The 24146-nt window shown below is 35.5% G+C and overlaps 1 protein-coding gene across 1 annotated transcript; it reads right to left on the bottom strand.

The window, feature by feature from the left end:
• Positions 1-5772: 5772 nt before the first annotated feature.
• LOC131659981 (NAC domain-containing protein 35-like) lies at positions 5773-10547 on the bottom strand. Its single transcript, XM_058929086.1, has 4 exons — positions 10475-10547; positions 7417-7713; positions 6928-7199; positions 5773-6543 (listed from the first exon to the last, which is right to left on the bottom strand). The coding sequence occupies exons 1-4, from the start codon at positions 10545-10547 to the stop codon at positions 6019-6021; spliced, it is 1167 nt and encodes a 388-aa protein (XP_058785069.1). The 3' UTR covers positions 5773-6018.
• Between the last annotated feature and the right edge of the window lie 13599 nt (positions 10548-24146).

The following is a 24146-nucleotide window of genomic DNA, read 5'->3' as shown; positions in this document are numbered from 1 at the left end:
ATACCAAGTGAAAAAAATTTTGGTGCATAAGCATGAAGTTAAGGTGGATCAAAGTGGCCATGGTAAAGCAGATTTGTAAGAAAAATTGTATATCACTTTTCATCTCTAACAAAGGATTTTCCTCATGATCCATAATATCTTCTAATCGAATCTCTAATACTTTGAGTTTTTGGTATTTTGGAAGCTAAAACATCGCATAAAATCCCTGAACCATGAACCCTAAACCCTTAACCCTGAACCTAAACCCTGAACTCTGAACCTAGAACCACGATCCCTGAATCGTGAACCCTGAACCCGTAACCCAGAACCCTAATCCCTGAACCCTCAATCATGAATCCAGAATCCTAAATCTTGAACCCAGAACCATGAACCATGAACTCCGAACCCTAAACCCAGAACCGTGATCCCTGAAACTTTATCCGTGAACCCTAAACCTTGAACCCTAAACCCTGTACCATAAAATGAGAAATTTCAGTTGGGTATCTATTCACCCCCTACTAAATAAGTCGCCAACGTCTAACACCAATACCTTAAACTCAAAACCGTAAACCCTAACTTTGATCACTTTGAAATTTTTGTAAGTTACAAAATTTTCTTACCAAATAGGTGACTTTTCATGGTTGTAACTTCCTCCTAAAGCATCCATTTTGGGAAAACACAGGCTACATCTCTAGACTATATGACATACAATATCTTAGTGAATGAATCAGGTTCAAATTCATAGGAAGATTCTAGGGCCTCAAATCCCCACAGTCACTCTTTTCATTGTACTCGTGAGAAGAAGATTCTTGAGGTGTGCATGCTACTACATGTAGTTAAGATTTAGCCTTGAAGGTTGATCAGCTGATGATATATAAGTCTCTTGTGGTCCCTTCAAGAGATGTGCTTGAATTTCTATGGGTGTTATTTCCAAAAGCCATAGTAAATAATGAAATCCATGTGTTCAAGATTGATGTCTGGATTAATGTTAAAACATCTTCTCAAGGGGTTGTTCTAAAATCTCATAGTGGAGTATGAAGACAAGTCACTGGGCTAATCTGGCATAATATTGTGAATGCTAATCATGATGAAGAATCCTACTGTACTAGTGGTGTATTGAAGGAATTTTCCAGATCTTGAGGTATACCATGTGTGAGGATATAAGAGAAGTTTTGATGATATGAACTTGATAAAGTGTTCCTCTAATAAAGGGATGCATATGACTGAGTGCAAATACTTTGACGCGAGCTAAGCATATGTATGAGGATTGTGTATAGTCTGCTTCATGAGTCTTTAACAGGTGTTCTAGGGTTCATCATCAGTAGAAGCTTTAGTTGTCCAAGACACGGGGAGTTAAGTCTTGTACATGGATTATTGCCTTAATATTACTGCCTTGAGGTTTTATATGTTGGTTAAGCTTGTGGGGATGATGATGTTAGATAACATGTCCTAACATAAGAAATGCCAAGTGTTGTGGTGATCTTAGGAGGACATATATGATTCTAGTCATAAGATACTGGTTGATCAAATCATGTGGGCACGTGTCACTTTGAAATACCCAAAGGGTCAGCATTGAGCATAAGAGAATTTATTTTTATCTTCTGTTTAAGGAGTGGATGTATAAAGGCCAACATTTAAGGAGGGAAGATGTCACACATGATCTCTTATCTTCGTGGACTATGTTACTAATTCTGTGTGAGTTAAGAACTGTATCCAGTGGAAGGCATAATGGTGTACTTCAGGTCACGTGATGGCTTCTTAAGCTATCCACTACTTGACTGAAGGAGTCTTGAGAATACTAGAGAAGGCAGAAAATGTGTGAAATGATGTCAGGACATTGTTCAGGACTTGTATCCCTCAATATCAGCAAGGGAATATTGTGGACGATGCAATCAAGAACACGTCAGAAGTGTGTAAAACGTGTCTTTGCATGCACATTAATTGGAACCAGCGTTTTAAAAGAACCTATCCAAAGTCAATAAAGCCATACAAACTGGCCTGGATGGTGCACTTTTTTCTAAGGAATCTCTCTTAAATAACGTGTTTTTTACCAAGACCATCGTTAATTTCCAGGATCGTTAATTCCTAAGTAACTGTCCAAATATTTAAAGAGGTCACTCCTTCTTTTCTTCATTGCATATTGTTTTTGTTCCCTATTTGTGCCTATGGAATTTTTTCGGGTATGGATGAGTACAGTCTGGGTTTGGGTCTGTGATGGCCTTCTTTGTTAATTTTTGGAAAAACAGGGGAGAGAAAATATGGTTATGGGTCGGGTTGTGTGACTTCCTTCATTCTTCTGTCAGAACTTATAGGGTTACAAAGATGTCAAATGAGATGTTTCAGCAAGATTCTTGTTTGTTTTGTGTCTTGTGATATGAGTTATGAACACAGTTGTGTCTTGTGTTTTGAGTTACATAGGTCGACTGGTGGCTGCTGATTAAGTTTCCTCTTATGCTCCTTTAGGGGTCTCTTATGCCACTTAATGGGTCGCTTATGCCCTTTGGAAGAGTTATCCATCAATAGGGAAAATTGGATACTTCCATCAGTGGCAAGCATTAGTTTCCACATTGAAGGGGAGTGTCATCTATCTTCTTCCTCATGTACACCAAATGACTTCAAGACTTTGTACTCCTTTCCCGATGTTGCTGTTATGTGGTGTGTGTAAAGTGGAGCTCATTCAAAATGTTGTGCAAAGATATCAAGCATGATGTCTTGACAACCTGCATATGAATAAGAAGAAGACTAACTCTTTGATAGTTGGATTAAAGAGAAACAGAAAGTCTATACTTTAGGAGTGCATGAAGACTACTACATTATTGCTAAGCTTTTATTGTTTATGTTGGTGAAATCTGAATGTAATATTTAAATTTGTTTTATCGAAAATTTTCCGAAAGGGGATATTGTAGATTCTCTGTTTGTATGGCTGGCATTAATTTTAGTAAAACAAATTAGACAACGACGTGATGTTCTATTTATTGCATCTGATATAACATGTCGAACAAGATGTCATATGCAAAGATCATCCGACATCGTGACTAAGTGTTAAATTGATCTTTTGGATTCTGGTTAGGTTGTTACAGATGCAGAGTATTTGGAGAATATTATGCAATCCAATATAACGCTTAACCTAAGGATACAAGATTTAATCTGTTTAAAGAGATTTGATTGGTTTCTAAATTTGGAGAATATTTAGGAAAGTAATGATTGAACACTATTTTCTTGGAGAATATCTTGCAGTCTCCTTACTGCATTCTGAAGCCCAAGTCCAGACCAAATGTGTGTTATAAATAGCAAGCTACAAAACTTTTGAAAAGTAGAGCTTACGGGTAAGGGTGAGAATAGGCCTGGCCGGCCTACAGGGGCCTATAGCATAGCCTACTTAAGTCCAGGCTAGGTCAGGCCTATTTAATAAAGAGGTGAGGCTTAGGCTTTCTTAATAGCCTATTTTATTAAATAGGTCAGGCTTAGGCTATTAAAAAATGCTATATAGGTTAGCTAAATAGATTATGTAGATCAACTTTAGATTATTCCACGAATTTTTTCAATAAAAGGTATGTTGTTGTCGTTATGTTAATAAATATTGAGGTGTGTTGTTGTCGTTTTGTTGATAAATGTTGTTGTTGTTGATGTGTGTTATTGTTGAATTTATTATAATGTATGTAGTTGGCTTGTTTCACTAATCCTTAATTGCAAATGCATTCATTTAAAGTGATTTAGAAAATAATAATTTAAAAATTAAGTTATATTTGAAAATCAACTTAGATTAATCAATGTTTTTCAAACTGCATTCATCTTGTAATTCATCTATCGCTTTTTAACACGTAGAACTTAGTTCAATGCCCCAAGTTCTTCAAAGCAACAGTTCATTCCCTTTTTGTTAATATTGCAAAACATCAAATTTGTTGAGAGATTCTGAATCATTTTCATTGTTGTCATCATAATAATCATCTTCATTGATTGAAATAATGATGATGATAACGATGTTGATGATTCTGAAGTAGTTAACATATTGATGCTTTGCAAAATAAACTAGGAGAGAATGAAATCGTCTCTTTGAAGAACTTGAGGCATTGAACCAAATTCTATATGTTAAATAGCAAGATATGAATTACAATATGCATGCAATTTGAAAAATATGGTTCATTTAAGTTGTTTTTCAAAAATAATTTAATTTTTCAAATTATTATCTTCTACATCAATTTTAATGGTTCTATATGTTTAGTAAAGTGTGGGGAAAAATAAACAATCTACATATTATATAATAAACTCATGGTACTTTCCACGACGGTTATCTTCTGGAACTGTGGTGAAATGTTAATTATATTCAAAATAAATTGCTATTGCTTGGTTTCCAATCCATGACCTAAATATATTTCACAATGGTTGTGTAGTATAACGGTTGTGATAGGTAGTGCGCTAGCTAGCATATCATCACGGTCGCGCCGTCGTGGTGGAAAGCATCATACATACAATCACCCCATTATCTCATAATGGTTGGTCAAATGTTATGGTATCCCTTTTCTAACTATTGTGGTATCACCTTTATATAGTAGTATTAGTATATCTTATGTCGTCGATCGGCCCTTTAATGCCTCGTTATTTATATATAGTTATATTTTTTTCTAATAAAAAATTCTATTAAGAATTTAATTGTTAAACTTTTAAAATCCTCCTTTTGATTATATAATCCTTTAAATTTTTGAAAGTTTAACATTTTGTAGTTCAATATTTTGCAAATTTATGAATTTGTAAATTTACCATTAAATTTATGAATTTGCAAATTTATGAATTTGTAAATTTATTTTTTACTTAATAACTTTTTAGTCCTTTAACTTGACATCAAAATTCATTTTGACTCCTTTTGTGTTTTTCGTCATTAATTAGAAGAAAAAAAAAACTAATGATATGTTTTGAAAAGGTGAGAAATCAATATGATATTTTTTTAAGTTTAGGGATGACAGTAGCTAAGGTACTATATTACTCGTCCCCGTACCCGTAGTTCAAAAAAATCTCTGTATTCGATTCCATATTTACGTGAGCATCAAACTTTATACTCGTACCCTGTGGGTACTAAATACCCTTACTCGGTCCTATTAACCGTATTTCTAGTTAAAAAATCTATGAATTGAAAAATATCATATCATTTTAATTTTTTAACAAAAAAATTCAAAATTTTTATTATTGATTTGTGAAATAAAAAAACACTTATATTAAAATGTGTAATAGTTCAATTGTGTCGTATTTAAATATATAAATATATTTTTTATAAGAATTTCAATTAAAATATACTATTATGCGGGTATGGGACGGTGTGGGTACTAAGGTATTCATGCGCGCACTCGTACTCGCATATTTTAATAGGTAATTATTTGTGTCCGCGTCTATACCAGTTTTAGCAGATTTTTATCCAACCTACTATAAATAATTTTTACAGGTGTCCATTAGGGGTACAACTGTCATCCCAATTTAAGTTACATAATCGTGTGTGATTTAGTAATGAAGGCTTAGGTCTTTAAGTCTTGAGAGTGTGCTCCTCTCAAGTTCGAATATATATATAACCAAACTCTAGGATATATATTATATTAAAAAAGAGAAATGAGATCATGCATTGATAGTGTAAAATATTTTTACACTGTCTATCAATCACCATCATGTGAAAAACTTTAATGACATAGCATATTGATGATTCTCTATTGGATGACAGTGTAAAACTATTTTGCATCGTCAGTACCTTTTAACTCATTAAAAAAACAATATCGAAAAAACTTATAAAGGTTAGTTACTGTGTTCAAATAAATTTTTATTTCGTTGTACACTGATATAGTACAGCAGCCAACATACCTGAGTCGTACTCGTACAACATAGTTATATAATTGGAATCCAAAATCATATAAATTAGAGCAAGGAAAAGGGTCTGTTTAATGTTGATACATGAAAATACAACGTACCAATATCTTGATATGAAAAAAACACACACAGATCATAAATATAAAAGGATCATTAATTGATTATTAAATATTACTTGAAGGCTAGGATATGTTACGTACTGTGCTCTCTGTTTGCAGCCTCAGGGATAGGGTTATAGTTATTCCATTTCCACTGTCGCTCAGAGAAGATGGTTGTGAGCGAATTCGGTAGCAAGTTTAGAGGCAGAGTAGGTGATTGCATGAGCAAAGTAGAAAACTTATTTGGATAGCTTTGTTGTTGATAACTTGTTAGTATGTTTAGATCATCATCTGCCATAACACTGCTGGTTGGGATGAAAGTACCACACACAGAAGGATCTGCAGGTTGTACTTGCTGATCTATGGGAGCTACTAGCCCTGGAATAACAGTTGGGTCGCTTTCATTCATTTTATAAACTATATGATCATCAATTACCTGTGGCTGTGGCTGTAGATGACTAATTCCCATAAACGCCATGTTCAGGTGTTGTTTCTTGTCCAAATATGAACTTGTTGACGATGAGCTTGATGGGAGACAACGAGGGAAGGATATGGAGGGAGGAAGAGGATGGTCTTCCACACCCGCTCTCTTGTAAACACGGCAAAGTGATATTTCAGCCTACCAAATAATGAATTAGAATATATAATATATAAATATATATATATATATATATAGTAGAGATCTAGCTATATATGAACTTGGTGAATGATTGATTCATGATGAATGCATGAGTAAGTAAATTATAAGGAAGAAAGTAATAAAGAAATGTAAACCTAGCTAGCTCTATGATAAATTAAATTATAGTCACGAGAAAAATTTGTAGAATTAAATCTTCTCCTTTATGGTCGGACACTGTAATTAATGTCTAGATAGATGATGCATGCATAAGCAGTTATGAAAATATTATAGAATAACAAAGTAACTAAATTTATGTATATTGATGTTACCAATTCCTCGTGATATTTAGATCTGAAAGTACAAGAAGGTTTGCATGGTGCCTACCTTATGAATTAATCTTTGAGTTTCATGTTGAGGCAAACGATGCTCGTTCATTATCCAACTTGTTCGGATGCCTTTTGGAGCTTTCCCAGAATAGAAAACTAGGGTTTTCTTAAGCCCGATTGAACGGAAGTTCTCTGTTCGAATCATCCTATCAGCTCCTGTTGCTTTCCAATACCCAGAAGGTGTAACACGATTTGGACGATCACCGTTACGATACTTCCTATCTCGGGGCACATAAAAGTACCACTCCTTTTCACCAATTGCTGCCAACCCTGCTCAATTCATCATATATATTTTATTTATAGAGTGAAAGATTTCACAGGGATCTATGTGTTTGAATTTTATTGATATACTAATATAGAGGTTTACTAAACAAACAAATTGATATTATAAGTAAAAGGTCAAGTAAGGTTTACTTGTTGAAGAATTCCTTATAGAAAAGGGAAACTATAACTTTATGATTAAATATATATATAATATAATATATACCAGGAAGCTCCCAAGGGTCATAGCGATAAAGATCAAGGAAAGTAATAAGCTCGACATTGAAAGGCTTGCCCTCCACCTTACGGCGAAGGTAGAACTCCACGAGTTCTTCTTCAGTTGGGTGGAAACGAAACCCAGGCATCACAATGTCGTGAGCATGATCATCTGGCTTGTTGTTGTCATTGTTAATGGCATCATGGCTGTTGCTTTGACTCATGGTCACACTCATGAAGCTTGAGGAAGTACCTGCTGCAATTCTCGTTAACAGTAACTTGTTTAATTGGTTTCGACTCACCTGATCTTATAAATTGATGGTGCCGGTTGGCATAAATAGATAGATCATATACTGTACTATACATTACAAATCTAGAAAGAGAGTAAATTACCATTTCTTTATTATTTTTTATATAACCAAAAATAATTAATATATCACCAAATAAGCCCTACGATATTCTATGCATTCCACTAGGGCAACATCGCTCACCCTAAACATTAATAAAAAACAACAGAAGAAAAAATATTGTGGGACAACAAGAAAAACTCATGCAAACAAAATCATTCACATCTAAATTTACATTTTCTATTACTTATGTGTTTTAAATCCAATTGGCATCCATTGAAAATTAAATTTAACTTCCAAATATATGATAGGAATTAGTCTCCAATTTCATCCAATTTACGGCCTTCATTTTCACCACTTCAACTTCTTCGACCCAATAGACGCGTAGATAACATAATCACTTTATTGAATTGATTCTTATCTTTTGAATATCAATCTAATTATAAATCACCCTTTGAGGTTGTACTTGGGATAACAATGTAGTCATACTAGTTTAAGATATGATAATATTGACCTTTAAAATAAATATTGATTTACAATCAATTTTTTTTCTTTCGAATTTAAAACAAACAAAATTAATTATGAGAGTACGAGGGTATCCAAGACGATACATCATATATCAAGCTTTAATATGATGGACAACACTCACAAGGGTTACAATCACATAAACTAGTATTTCTATCTTTTATATATATATATATATATATATATATATATATATATATATATATATGGGACGAATCAAGTGAGAACACTTGGTTATTATGAGAAATTTTGATTTGTTGATTTTAATGAACTGGATTGCTTTCTTTTTCTATATTGATTTAAAATAAATATTAAGGATCATAGAAAGAGAAACCAATCCAATCCATTAAAATAAACAAATCAAAATTTAATGATCGTGATTCATTGTTTTCATTTCTCATAATAACCAAGTGTTCTCGCTTAAATAAATGATTCTTCCTTCAATATGGTTTGAATTGCAAGGAAAGGTCCAAAGAAAGCAAGTTGATTCAAGGGGTTTGACCTAAAAAGTCAACATTTTAAGTCAAAATTCAAAATATTGTAACTCTTTCAATTTTCAATATTTTTTAGTGCCTATTTGAGTATATGATTCTTCCTGAAGTCCCCTACAATTTTTTTCTCATGTCAAGAGTCAATTATGCTTGGAGGACCATCAATTATGACTTTCAAAGACCATAACTCTCTCAACGTTCAACATTTTTGGATGATTATTTTGGCCATGAACTCTACTTGATGTTATCTACTAGTTTGCTTCAAAAATCAAGAGCCAATTATGCATGAAAGGCCATGAAAAGTTGGATAACATTATAGGTCATTTTTTACTTAGAATTATTTTGACTTGTAACTTTAGGTCATTGCAGAAATGTCAAAACTGGAAAATTTATCCAATTTAGGTCGACCTATCCTGAACCAGTTTCCAAACTGCAACTTCATGCACAATTTTGGTAGACGCATGAAGACTAGAAGGTCAACGCGTCGTTGGCAAAAATTGAAATTTTGGGCATCAGAGTATTGTTTCAGCTCACCAACACACATACACATATATACTCCTATGCATACTATCATGAAGCAACATTGGAACCTAAAAGATACACAGGTCTTCTCATCTTCATTCTTCTTCCTACTCATAACTCAACTACACATAAACATTTTTTTATTGTGGGTACATGATCAAGTTTAATAAAGTGCATGGATAGGGATTGAGTATTCCTTTGGGTGAAGATTATGATGGTTCCATTGAATAAAATCTTTAGGGTTTTTTCCTCCAAGATCAAGGAGATTTAGGGTTTTTTAACAAGAGGCTTGGTGAAGATTCAACCGAGTGAAGGTATTGAAGAACAAAGGTTCGTTCAAGAGAGTTACAGTAGATGGAGGATCAAAGAAAGCTCTTGGGTCGACTTGATCTTGCTTAGGATCAAGGGGAGAGAAGATAAAGAATCAACATTAAACTGAGTTTGTTTGTTCATTACTTTAACTTCTCTTGTAATAACAATTTGCAAAGAAATAAACATTATCTCAATTCCTGTTTGGAATTTAGGGCAGAAGTAGTCGTAGAGAGGACGAGCGACGAACTGCCTAATTAAATCCTTGTGTTCTTCTTTCCTTACTTATCCATTATTTGCTATTAATCTTGGTTCACAATTGTTAATTTGGAAAGTAGTCTAAGTGTTAAATTGTGATACTAAACCATTTTGTATAAGAGAATTGTAATTGGTAATTGCAATTGGATATCACAATCAACCACACTTAAATTGCATTGACAAGTTAACTACTGCACGCCAAGTGTTTGTTGTTTTTTCAGTGTAGGAAATTGTTTACACATTACTTGCTTGATAAATTGCCTTAGCCAATTTATCAATTCCATTCTCATTAGAAGTAGGTAATCAGGTGTATGTATTCAAACGAATAAGCTTTTTAAAAACATAATTGATTCCTTTTCAAGCCCTTTAGCACGTCATACTTCTTCATGTTTTCATATCATATCTGATCCTGCCAATAGTGGTTCAGAATAGACGAAAGTCAATTCCAAGACGCTTCCGTTAACCAAAAGTTTTTAAAACACCATAAAAAATTCTATTAATCTATTCACCACCCCCCCTCTAGATCATTAGCCTATCGTCTAACAAATGGTATCAAGAGCTCTAGTTTATCCTTACTAAGAAATACACTTATTAGAACAATGGCTTCCTAACCTACATGGGCGCATAATAGTGATCCATTTTTCAATGGTGAAAACAACGGCTATTGAAAGGATTATATGCGCATTCATATTAACTTTGTTGATAGAAAATTATGGAAAGCCATCCAAGACATTCCGTGCCAAATAACATTGACCAACAAGGATGGTGTTACTATTCCTAAACTCAAATAAACTTGGGATACAGAAGATGAGAAAAAGTACTCGTACGATTGGAAAGAGAGAAATATTCTAGCAGCCTCTTTGGGGGTTGATGAATATTACTGAGTTTCTAATTGTACGACGGATAAAGCTATGTGGGATGCATTACAGTTGCCTATGAGGCCACAAATGACGTCAAACTAGCTATAGTCAATACTTTAAATCAAGACTTTGAACTCCTTCATATGGAAAATGGTGAAACTATTTCCAATATGAAAAAGAGATTCTCACATCTATTAAGTTGTTTGAATGCACTTGAAAAGCCCGTTCCAAACGAGATGGCAAATAACAAAATTTTGAGATGTTTGAACAGGGAACGGCAACCTAAAGTCACGACAATTAAGGAAGCTAACAACCTTTCTATTTTAGGCATCACAACATTATTTGGAAAGCTAGAAGAGCGTGAACAACATCTCTTAAGCTTAGAAGAGCATGAGAAAAGAGTAAAGAAGGAGATAAACATGGACAAAGAGGTAGAGAAAAAGTCCATTTCTCTAAAGGCTTCAAGCTCCAAGACCTCAAACAAAGAGCAATATGAGAGTGACTTAAGCGATGATGAGAAATATGATGATGAAGAAATGAGATTGTTTGTTAGGAGGTACAATAGGTACATAAGGAAGAATGGTGTCAATCACTCGGACAACAACCTAAAAAACTATCTAAATCAATCCAAACAAGCTCAACAAGATGACAACAATAAAGGGAAAAGCCAAGGACTATGTTTTAATTTTGGAAAGTCCAGCCACTATAAACCGGATTGTCCAGCACTCAAGAAGGACAAAAGCATTAGTTAAGGCAAAAGGTACAACAAGCCTCGTAGAGCCTATATAGCTAGGGTAACGATGAATCCTCAAATGATGAAAGCTCAAGCGATGAGAAAGAAAAGGAAAATATTTGTCTCGTGGCTCTTCAACACAAGAAAAATAACATGTAAGTCACTTGAAACCCAAACTTGTAGATAGAGTATCTCATTCTCAATTAAAATTAGCATTTGATGATCTACATAGAGATGTTGTTGAAGAGTTTAAAATATTAGCTTCATATAAGAAAATATTTTCATATCTTGAATCTAAGGTTGAACAAACAGAAAAGAATGTGAAAGCTTTAAAACAATCCATGCTAGATATGCAAATGGATGAGAATAAGGATAGACAATCATCTTAGTTTGGTTGTGAGACTTAGCACATTTGGCAAAAAGAAGTAAAAAGTCTTAAGGCAAAATTTGACAAGGCTCTACAACATAAAATACTTTTGTTGTTGATCTGACTAAATTCATTAAGTCGTTTACTCCTTTGTATAAAAAGTACACCTTTGTGAAGGAGTGAAAAACACTTAGAAAGGGGGGATTGAATAAGTGTAACTTCTCAAAAATAGTAGATAAAAATAAAGAACACAATTATTTTTATCCTGGTTCGTTGTTAACCATACTACTCCAGTCCACCCCTGACAAGGTGATTTACCTCAACTGAGGATTTAATCCACTAATCAAACTGATTAAAATGGTTCTCCACTTAGATACCCTCTAAGTCTTCTAGAGTCTACAAATCACAACTTGATCACTCTAGGAAATCCTTTTACAATCAATGTAAAATAAATATTACAAGAGTTTAATTTGCTTCTAATAAAGCTGTAATCACCAAGTGATATTTCTCTTAAGTTCTAGTTCGTAACACTCATTAAAATATTACAAAGTTGTAAGGTTGAAGATGAAGTTCTTCTTTGCTTTTCTTTGATTTCAGTTTGACAACCTTTTGGTATGTTTGCGCAAGAGAGTTCTAGCTGTTTCTGAATCAGAACTTCTATTTATAGGCGTTGGAGGAAATGTAACCGTTGGGAGCATTTAATTCATTGCATGAATAGTACACTGCTGCATTTAATGTTTCACACTTTTGTCAACTACCTCGAGCCATGCTTTCACTGCTTTTACTGACTTTGCCTTTTGTAGCTTCTTACGTTCCTTTTGTCAGTCAGAGATTTGACGTTATAGCCTTTTGTACTTGTACTTTCTTCTGGAATCAGAATATGTAGAATAATCGTTTGAATATCAGAGTCTTCAGCTTTGGTGCAGATTGCAACTTCTGTCTTCAGACTTCAGAAGTGCTTTGAGCGTGATACCATTAGAGCTTCAGAGCTTTCCTTCTGACTGCCATCTTCTAATTTTTTCCAATTCATGTTCTGATTCTGCAGGACCATCTTCTGATGTCTTGCCAGACCATGTTCTGATGAAGCCATCCAGAACTTATGGGTCAGTGCTTCTGAACGCTGATTTGTGCATACTCTTTTATACTTTTCCTGAAATGGAAAACGTGAATAATTAGAGTACCACATTCTCTTATACAGAATTCATATATAATGTTATCATCAAAACTAAGAATATTGATCAGAACATTTCTTGTTCTAACAATCTCCCCCTTTTTGATGATGACAAAAACATACAGAATTGATATGAATTTGTATCCAGAATATCAGATGAAAAAGACAATACACAGATTTAGCATTAAGCATATTAATCAGAGTGTGTGAATATGTCTCCCCCTGAGATTAACAATCTCCCCCTGAAATTAATACTGGAAGATTTTATAAATAAAAGACTTCTCTGAGTATTTTTCCATTTCAGTTGAGACTTTCACGTTGAACTTTGAACTTCAAATAATTCAGAGCTTCTCTTCAGCGCTTCCATTGGACAGCTTCAGAGCTTCGAATTTCTCTTTAAGATCACTTTGCTTTATCAGAGCTTTTAAGAAGGCTTGCTTTGAATCAGAGCTTCATTACTTCTTGAATCAGAGCATAACTTGAATAAGAACATAGCTTCTTTATGATCTTGAAACTTCTTCTATATGAGTAATCAGAGCAAGATCTGTATCAGAGCACTTTGAGGAATAGCTTGTATCAGATCTTTGAAACTTTATGCATTAGAACATTAATCTCGATTGCTTCAACTCTTTAAGAGATTTTCTTTAGATATGCTTCTCCTCATATTCGCTTCTCCCCATATTTGCTTCTTTCTATATTGAGCTTGTTCAGAGTATCACATTCCTGCAAAACTATCAGAAACAAAAAGCTTGCAAAATAATAGTTAGGAATGTTGAGACTTAAGCCCAACAACTGATATTATAAATCAATTCAATTAGCACGCTTCTCCCCCTTTTTGTCATAACATCAGAAAGCATAAAAGATTCAGATGAAAAGACATATAGAGTGAAGAAAGAAATGATTTTCATTGATTAATCAGAAGGAGAGTACAAGCAGATGCAAAACAAACACATGCAAAAATAAAGAAAGCTAACTAAGACACAAAGACACAGACTATGACTGGGTTAGCTTGGAGGCCAAAGCTGCCAGAAGGTTCTTAATCTCAGTAGTGTCTTCAGCATGCTTCTTGGAGGTTTCTTCTTGTCTATGCATCCATGTTCGGAATTCTTAATTAGTCTCATCTTGCTTGTATAGGCGACTGAACACTGAAGCTTGGTTCACTTGAAGATCCTTCAGAGTGTTCATCAGCACAGAAGTAGAAGGACCAGCAAAAGAGGTAGGAATATCAGAAGCTTGAATCATCTGATTTTCAGCAACTGGTTCCTCTTCAACAGGAACTTGAATCTCTTCAGCATGATGTTGTTGAGCTTAATGCTCTTTTTCAGATTCTTCTTCTTCTTCTTCTTCTTCTTCTTCTTCTTCTGCAGGATACTCAATCACTGGATACACCATGTCAGGATTCACTTCCAAAGGATTCTCCCTGAACCATGGCCAAGGAATTATCCACTTCCATTTCATTAATGAAAGGCTTCTCTTCCAGAGGCTTCCAGTCAGTGATTGGATGAGAGTATATGCCAGCAATGTACTCCCAGCATAGTCCAGCAGGACCAGGAGCAGCAACTAGGCAATCCTTCTGGAGATCCAAAAATTATGCCTGCACTTCTTCAGCAAAAGCTCTCCACATCTTTCCAGCAGCTACATGATCCAGCTTGGAGTCATGAGTAACCTTCAGATAGTCTAAACCTGTTCTGACTTTATACTTTAATAATTCAAAACGTATATCAACATAGGGTTTAGAAGGGTTATATCTGAGAATGGTTATTGGGTCAAAGGTGTTAGAAACAGAATATGGTTCAGAAACTCTATCAAACAAAGAAGTGTTTGAAGAGGATGGAGGGGGTGAAGATTCTGCTTCATTTTTAGAGTCAATGATAGCAACAAGAGGGTCAGAAAAAGTGGCTGGTGATGAAGGATCAGCAATGGGTGAGATTGGTTTAGGAATAGAGGAGGTTGGTTGATTAGTGTGTAGCAACATGCCCTAAAAATTAAGATTTAGAGTCGCCACCTATTCTGAAGGGCGAATAGGAAACCCTACGCAGATATGAGATTTGGGGTAAGATTATTATAATCAGGTCGAGGGAAGGTGTTAGGCACCCTCAACCCTTTCCTAAGGTTTTATGTTCAAAGTGAAGGTTTATGGCTAAACATCAAGGTTTAATAGCTAAGGAAGTGAATAGGGAAAAATGAGATTTAGGGGGAAGGGGACTCACCTTGGTTATCCAAGTGCCTATGTATCTCCTTAGGGAGAATCAGAGTCAACGTAGTTTGGGCACAGGGTTGTACGCCTTAGAATTAGAATTTGTGGTTTGAAATTGTTTAAAGGCTTTTTGAGTGGCCTATCGCAGTTTTGAATTTGATTTGAAGATGAAAAAGTTTTGAGGTTTGGCATACAACCCTGATTTGATTTGTCACCGTTAGATGCGATGATCAATAGATTTGATCAGTATAGCTAACACATTAATGGGGCATTGCTGGTTACTCTGATCGATAGATTCGATCGTCGCGGGCAGCAAATTAAATGTGTTTTAAATTATATATTTTTTTTATCTCTCGTCTAATGCGACTAATAGATTTAGTCGGGTCGAGGAGAGAATTTAAGCTAGAATAAATTATATTATTAATAAATAAACTAACTGATAAAAATTATTTCTCGTCTAATGCGACTAATAGATTTAGTCGGTTCGAGGAGAAAATTAAGTTATATAAAAAAACAATCATTTAAATAATTAATGTTTTGCAAAAATAATTAATTAAATTTTATTTTAAAGGCAGGGGGTGTATTTTATGTTTGGCAAGTAATTTGGGGGTGTCAATAGTGATTAGGTTAGGCCCACTAAAGGTTTGATCCGCTGGTTTGAGTGAGGGCGTTCAGGTTTGGAGCGTTGGATCTAGATCTAAGCAGATCAAAGGGCCTGCATGTGTTGCTGGTGGAGGGAACACGCTGAGGGTCGCACACATGATCAAGGTCATTGTGTTAACTAGGTGGCCATCAGGAGGCCACGTGGCAACGATCCAGCGGCTAAGGGGAGCGATTAACCCCAAATCCCATTCTTCCCATTTCATTTCATTTTTTCCTTTCTCTTTCCTCACTCCTTCTCTCCGATCTCTCTCTCTCTCTCAACCCTTCAAACCTAACCCAGAAACCACCTTCACACCACCGTGACCCACCCTTCCAACCACCACAAACCCCAGTTTCCGGTTGAACACTCAACCGGTAAACTCCACCATTCAAACCTATTCAACCCAAGCAACCCAGAACATACCTAAACCCCAACCCTAACCCTTCTTTAGATGAACCCTAACCTTCAATTGCACGAACCCTAACCTAATTGTTTCCAGAAATGCAATCGAAAACCAATCAAACATACAAATCACAAATTTAAACCCTAAGCTAAGTGATCCTTTGTGTTTACCTCTTGTGTTCTTGAGTTGTTGGAACGTGTGTGCTCCGATTTGATTCCTGATCTCTCTCCTTCTCTTGTTGTGCAGGTGACGTGAAGGCTAGCGCTCAAGAGATTTAGGGTTCTAATGATGAACCCTAAATTCTTACGTTCAAGGAGCTTTAAGTGAGGGTTCGGTGTTCTTAACTGCGCAAGGGTTTTCGTTCTCCAGCCATTCGTCCCCCTTCCCTTCTGATTAAATTTTCTTTTATAGTTAGGTTAGGATTTTAGTTAGGAAAAATTAGATTCAATCCGATTTAGGTTTTAGTTGATTTTGGATTTGATTCTGTTGTAAATTGTAAATCATTGTTTGATTAAATAAAGTTTTTATCTGATTTGATTTGCGTTATTTTGTTGAAGATTGTGTTGATTCTGGATTTGATAAGATTGAATGCAGATTGTATTCAGATTTTCTGGATTTGGGCTTTGGTTCATTAGAAGTTAGATCTAGGGTTTGAGTTTGGCAGCGGCTGCGCAGAGGAGAACGAAGGAGGAACAGTGGACGGGTCGATCTGACCCAGTCCACCTTAGCCCAGCTTCCAAATCCAACGCCCCATTGGGCCTAACCTTACTTAGCGCGTTCTGGCCCGTGTAGATCATTCACTCTTTAGTCCACTTAATCACCTTAATTAATTTCCTAACCATTTAATTAAATAAATAATATACTACTGATAGTACTAATTGTAACACCCGTATATTTTAATTTTTAATTTAAATGGAAATTTAATTAATAATTAGAATTATTGGTGGTTTGCGGGATTTAATTGTAAAAAAAGATGGTTTATGGTGTTGGGCCATGTGTGATGTTAAGGAATGAGGGGTGTTATGTTAGTAAAGGTCCTATTCTAATTAAAGCTTATTTTATAAAATAATAAGGAATTGAGAATAAGAGAAAGGAACGTGAAAAGAGTTTGGAACACGAAGAACGTGAAAGAGGAGCAATGGAGGGAGAGACCAATCAAGAACTCTTGGCTAAGGTAAGGGGAGACTCTCCGGTTATCATCTATTATCGCGTTCTTAGATAATGATATTGATTAGGGATGTTGTTGAGTCAATTGGATTATATGTTGGGTTTAGGGAGGTTATAAATTGATGAAAATTGCATGGAATACTGATTGATTATGTGTTATTTTGATGTGTGATGATGAATAATGATGCAATTGATGATTATCTGCCTGTATATGATGTTTGGGGTTAGTTTTGGACTTAGATTTGGTGAGATCGCAGGGTCTGACCCAGACCTAAAAGTCTGTGAAATCGCCAGTTCGCGCCGCATCACAGTGTTGGCGCCGCAAAGGCGAACTTGTTTTCTCACTTCGCGCCGCGTGCATATGTTGCGCCGCGAACGCGTTTGTGTAGTTCAGGTCGCGCCGCGAACCTTGGTTGCGCCGCGTGCTATAGCGTTAGTTGTTTTCTTGGAAAAATTAAATGATGTGTAACTTTCGAACCGTAGGTCTGTTTTTAGTGCCGTTTCGAGCACGATGAATCTTACGAGATAGCCTACGTGTTTAAATGATGGAATGAGATGTGAATCCAATTATTTTTTAAATATGGTTTTATTTCTTGGTGAATGATGTATTGTACATATATGTGATGAGATGTGTTAAATACATGCTAAGTTGAAATATTAATCATGTGACGATTTGTTTAATTGGATGATGTATTGTTGACATATATGATGAAATGTGACAATATAAGATGTTGTTTTGAAAAACATTATGATGTGATGATTTGTTGAGAATTATATGATGTTGTTTGATTTGTTTTGGAATGATGTGGATACATGAGTGTTCTTCTTATTGATGATGATGATTGATGTGGACACATGTATGTTCTTTAATGATGATGATGATGATTGATTGTATTTGAATGATGCTAATGTATATAAACATACTTTGATGATGATGATGATGACGATGATGATGATGAAATGGGTATTTGATGATGTTACTCATTAGACTTGACGATGGTATAAGTATGTTCATGTATGTTTGCATTCATTCATATTCATTGATGATGCTGTATCCATGATGATGTGTTGGATCAGTGAAGGGCATGATTCCCATTGTGTGGAATCTATGCTGGCAGGGCCGTATCTTGATGATGTTGGATCGGTCATGGGTTATTCCCATTTGATGAGGTTGGTACCACATGCATAGTGTCAGTTCATACATATGCATACTTTTATAACATGATTGGAAGTATTCCAGTGTTATAAATATTGATGATGTGTTGATTGCGTGTTTTGTTGAATTAATGTTGAGTATGTTTGTCTGTGTGAAAGATGTGTTCTGTTGACGTTTGTGTAAATGATGGATGTTCCTGATAATCTGAATATGATGAAATTGGGTGAATGATATAACTATGATGTATTGTTGTTTAAGATGCAATAACATTTGTTAACTGTGATGAGACTCACCCTTACTGTTGACATTTTCAGATTGAGGGTAGCTGCTTTCGACATGGTGAGGATTAGCTCATAAGTCAGTGTATTAGTGTAGCGTCAGGTGTCATGCTCTGATATTGTAATACTGGGGTAACGTTAGCTTAGAGTTTATGACGATAATCTATCGTGTTGTTATTGTATTAAATTCTGTGGGATATTGCATAGATGATGTTATGCTTATCCGTATGATGAATTTTCCGCTGTGTTAACATGAGATGTTTATGAGTTACGATGAATTGTTCCTTAGTGAAAGCATGACAATGGATTTATGATAAATTGGTTTAAATATGAATTGTGGCACCCTTGTTTTCATGTTTTACTCTGAATTATTTTATTAATTTTCGCGGGGTTTAGAAGGGTGTTACAATAGTGGTATCAGAGCAGGTCGGTCCGTCCGACCAATTGTCGAGTCAGTTGAGTTGCACGACAGTTGAATACTGTCGGCATATTATCCCTTGGTACACGACATGTGAGTGAATCACTGTCGGTACTTGGTTGCTTGTTGCGGAAGTTGGTTTGAAACAAGTGGGGGAGAAGCTTCGCTTCTCGGTTATGTTTCAGTTGTGAGATGATTGATTCAGTAGGCTGTTGTTGGCAACAGTGCAAGCGTTGTTGGAATTATTGTTTTCCTGAATTGAAGGCGACTTGGAATTAAGATTTGACTGGTAATTGAGTTGAAACATCTTGAAGGAAGATGATTAGAGCTAATTGATGATTATTTGTAGGAGAGGAAATTAGAAAGTTGCAATGTGTCAGCTCTGCTGGTGTGCTGCGAAGTTGTCAGTTGAGTAGCATTACGTCTCGGAAGAGGTTCAACTGCAAGTTGCAAAGAGGATTGTTGTGGTAATGTTCCAGAAATCCCACTTCGGCGATGGGATGTGTTGCTCAAGTTATAAGAATGTTTGGAAGTGAAGAGATATGATAAGGGGCTGTTTGGAATGTGATCGAGTTGAAGAGAATGAGTTTTGGAGTGAGATTTTCGTAAGCAAAACGCAGGAAAATTGCTGAATAGCTGCAGAACTTCGAAAATTCATAACTGGAGTTCTGCGCATCCGATTTGAGTTCCATTTGAAGCGTCGGAAAGCTAACGAGATGAAATTTGTTATAAAAATGGTTGCAGTAGCTGTAACATAATTAATTGTGACAGTATGACGTTGGAAAGAGGTGAAGTTGCGGTTACTCTTATTCTTATAACTAGACTTGTTTATTGGTACTTCACGGGATGTCAGTGTCAGTGTTGAACGGATTGAAGGAATAATTAGAAGGTTTGTTGAGAAGTAATTTTAAGAATTGAATGTACCAATTGAGGAGTTTTGGATATATCATATAGAGTGTTGCTGCATGATGTCGGTGTTGCATTTTTCGAGCAATGATTGGAAAATTCATATCTTGAGTTCCGAGTGTCGGATTAATGTGCCGTTTGAACCTACGAAGGGGAGAGATTATTTTCTACCTTATGGGAGAGTTATAAATACAGTAGATTAATCCTATAAGGAGATATTGTGAAGTCGGTTAAGGAAGCGTGAAACTTGTTGAATAGGGATGCCTGCTACCGTGATTGTTTGAAACAAAATTGAGTAGAACATGTTGTTGATGAATAAGTTGATGAGATGTTCGGTAATAAAGACGATTTGAGTGCCGATGGATTTTAGTGAGAAGTGAATTAGTAGTAAAGATGGAATAAACTTTATAACTCTTGGAATCGTATTTGTGATGATAAAGTAACGATAAGTATAAAAGAAGAATTTTAGAGGATTTCTGACACCTATTGAATGTGAGGAAGACTTTGTTGAGATGTCGAGTGGGATGATATTTGGGCACGAAAGATGTCATAGAATTTGGAGTAAAACCACGAGTTATGAATGTTGTCTTAGTCTTGCAGGTTAATTGTATGGTTCAAGATTCGAAGTGTTTAGTGATCATAAGAGTTGAAGTACCTCTTTGATCAGAAAGGGCTTAATATGAGGGAGCATAGATGATTAGAGTATATTTTTTTTAGGATTATGATTTTGGTTTGAATTACCATCCTAATAAGGAAAATGTTGTGCTATTATGTTGCGTAGGAAGTCTTTAAAAATGTCGGTGCTAATGGTGAAGCAGTTGGATTTAATTGGACAATTTAGAGACTTGAGTTGGTATGTGAAGGAACTCCTAATAGTGTTAGATTGGGTATGCTAAAGATGACTAGTGGTATTCTTGACGAGATTAGAGAAGGTCAGAAAGATGATGTTGAGTTGATCGATAGGTTGACTTTGAATTACCAAGGTAGAGGCGGTGAATTCAGAATCTACGAGAATGGTATAATGAGGTTGAATGATTGGATTTGTGTTCCGGATGTTTTGAGCTTCGGAAGAATATTCTAGAAGAAGGACACCGTAGTGAATTATTGAACTATGACGATGTTAATGAGTTTGGGTGCAAACTCGGAAAGGGACACTATTATGTAGTAACGACGGTGTATGCTTAAATATGATTTTCAACTAATATTGACAAATTTAGGACTTGATCACCCTAAATCTCTTGTTGGTAGTAGATGGAATCATATAGAAGAGATGAGCTTGTTTTGTTACCTTAATGGTTTAAGATGTGATGAATGCTGAGCCGTGGGAATAATCACTCACTACGTTTTGTGAACCTATGAAGAGGGGAATATGAAAGAGTGCAACTTGATGGACAAATGACTTAAGACGGGTAATCAGAGTCGCGCAGCGAAAGTGTGATGTGGAGTAGTGTCATGAGTACTACTCGCGGGAATTAATATGTCGGAAGCCTACATGGAGAATATGTGTTGATCTATATGCAACAATAATGAAAGATAAAGCCATGGAACGATTTGTCTCATCCATACGAATCTGTTGGTACCTGTTTCAAGCCCTAATTGCAACTAAATCAAGAAACCCTAATTTGGAGCTTTGAAGCTCGTTAATGGCGAAACCGTATACCTACGTTCAAACTCAACCAAACTATCCAGAAAGATTGCAATTATCATTATGAACATAAATATGTATTTGAATCATGCTAAATATGCAATAATTATTGGGATCGAGCATGAGAAAGTAAGCACAAACCGTGAGTGGTTGGGAACAATTCTCGGGGCTGCAACCTTGGGGAATGATGGAGAATCCTTCGGTGATGTCTCAGGAATGTTTCTGGAACCTCTAAATGCCTTGAATCGAGCTCTTCCTCAGAAACCAAATTTTGACTTCCTTTGAACTTTTTAAGGATTGATCAGGGTTCTTGGATGCAATTTCACGTGTGGTTTAGGTCTGCAAATGTTTGTGTTTATATATTGGACATATTAGGTTAACAAAATACAACAAATCTTGGTGAATCAGAGAGATTGGCATTTGATTGATCATGGCTTCAAATCTTTCTAATTTTGATCAATTTCAATCTTTCTCAATCCAATCTCTTTAGCACGAATTTGATAGTGAATATTGAATATGATTGATATTAGAAACAAATCAAATCTTTTCAATTTTTCCAAAATATTTGACTTGAATCTTATGATTTTAATGAATAAAAATTCGAATAAAATCAAATATCCATCATATTTTCGTGGCTTTCAGATTGGAGCTTTTAGATAACTTGTATAGCAAGATTGGATCTTAAAGTCATGGGCCTATTTGCAAAAAAAAAAATCATTTGGAAGCCTTTTATTTCACATTTTTTCTCTTAAAACGATCCAACTTTGACAAGGCATATCTCCCTCAGTTTTTAAGGTTTGAAGAATTTCTAGGACTTTTTGGAAACCTCAAGATGTGCTCTCTAAGCCACTTTGGAAGCTTTTTTCCATTTGAGGATTTTATCTTGGTGATATGGGCTTTGAAAAAAAACTGCTTTTGGTTGACTTTTAAAAAGGACATGTAATGTTTTGATCCATATCTCTCAAATGAAGCATTTTTAAACTTGTCATGTCAGAGACAAAGTTGTAGCGAATTCAATTTCCTTCAAAATGAGCTTTGTATGGGAAATTTCTGATGTTCCATGTGAAAGTTATGGCTGGTCAAAGTTCAGTTGACTTTAGGTAAAAAAACCCTAATTTAGAAACTTTAGGTTTTGTTGATTTCTGAACTTTCCTTGATGAATCATGATCAATACTTGATCAAATGATGAATGATACTTCAAAATAAGGTTGTTGGCAAAAAAATCAAGAATTTTGACTGTACTTTGACCACAGTTGACTTTTAGGTCAAACTAGTCGACTGTTGACTTTCTGAGCAATTGACTGAGCCATCCTTGGAATTGAAGTTTGTACTTTGCCATAGAGATAGTTTGAAACATCATAAGCCATATGAAATCCATTGGAAACTTTGATTCATTGATTTTCTTTAGAGAATTCAAAAACCCTGGTTCATTGATCCATTGTTTAGGAAAGTGCATCTTTGAGTCTTGAACTTTGGTATGCGCTTGAAAGGAGAAATAAGATGGGAAAATTTTGGGGTATGATAGCTGCCCCTGTTCAATTTTCTTAAACCTGAAGATGTAGATTGGCTTGTGTGCCTCTCGGAATATGAAGGTGGAAGAGGATTGAACACTAGAATACCAGGAAATTTGCCCTTGATGATGCAGGGACTTTTTCGGAGATGGGCTTAGAGATGCCATCCAGGAAGAGTATTGTCGGAGATGGGCTTAAAGATGCCATCCCGATGTTGAGAGACTTGATTGAGATGGGCTTAAAGATGCCACCCAGCTTGATAGACTTGAGAGTCAAAATACGTCGTACGTTAGATCGTATCTGAGGGATATACTTAGGATGAGTCTTACGTTAGACTGAATCCACTGTATTTATAAGTGTCAAAGTAAGTCGTACGTTAGGCTATACTCTTTAGGACGAGTCATACGATAGACTGGGTCCAGTTTGCATTGTTAAGTGTCTGGAAAACCGTGCGTTAGGCTGAAGGATGGGTCGTACGTTAGACCGAATCCAATTTGCATTTGATAAATGTCTGGAAAGCCGTGCGTTAGGATGAAGGATGGGTCGTGCGTTAGACCAGATCCCCTGTGTTGATAGTTTGTTTAAAATACACCATACGTCAGGTTGTATCCTAGGATGAGTCGTACGTTAGACTGGATCCTTAGATGTATTGAGAAGTGTTTGTTGGAGGTTGATCGTTTCAGCACCGTTCGTAGTAACTGAATTAGACTTTGGAAAAGTCGATCGTGTCTACACCGTTCGTGATGATAGAATTAGATCTTTGAAGGTTGATCGTGTCAGCACCGTTTGTAGTAACTGAATTAGATCTTGGAAAAATGATCGTGTCTACACCG

Source organism: Vicia villosa, linkage group LG3, assembly GCF_029867415.1.
Source record: "Vicia villosa cultivar HV-30 ecotype Madison, WI linkage group LG3, Vvil1.0, whole genome shotgun sequence".
NCBI lineage: Eukaryota > Viridiplantae > Streptophyta > Magnoliopsida > Fabales > Fabaceae > Vicia > Vicia villosa.
This window is presented reverse-complemented; position numbering and strand designations above follow the sequence as displayed.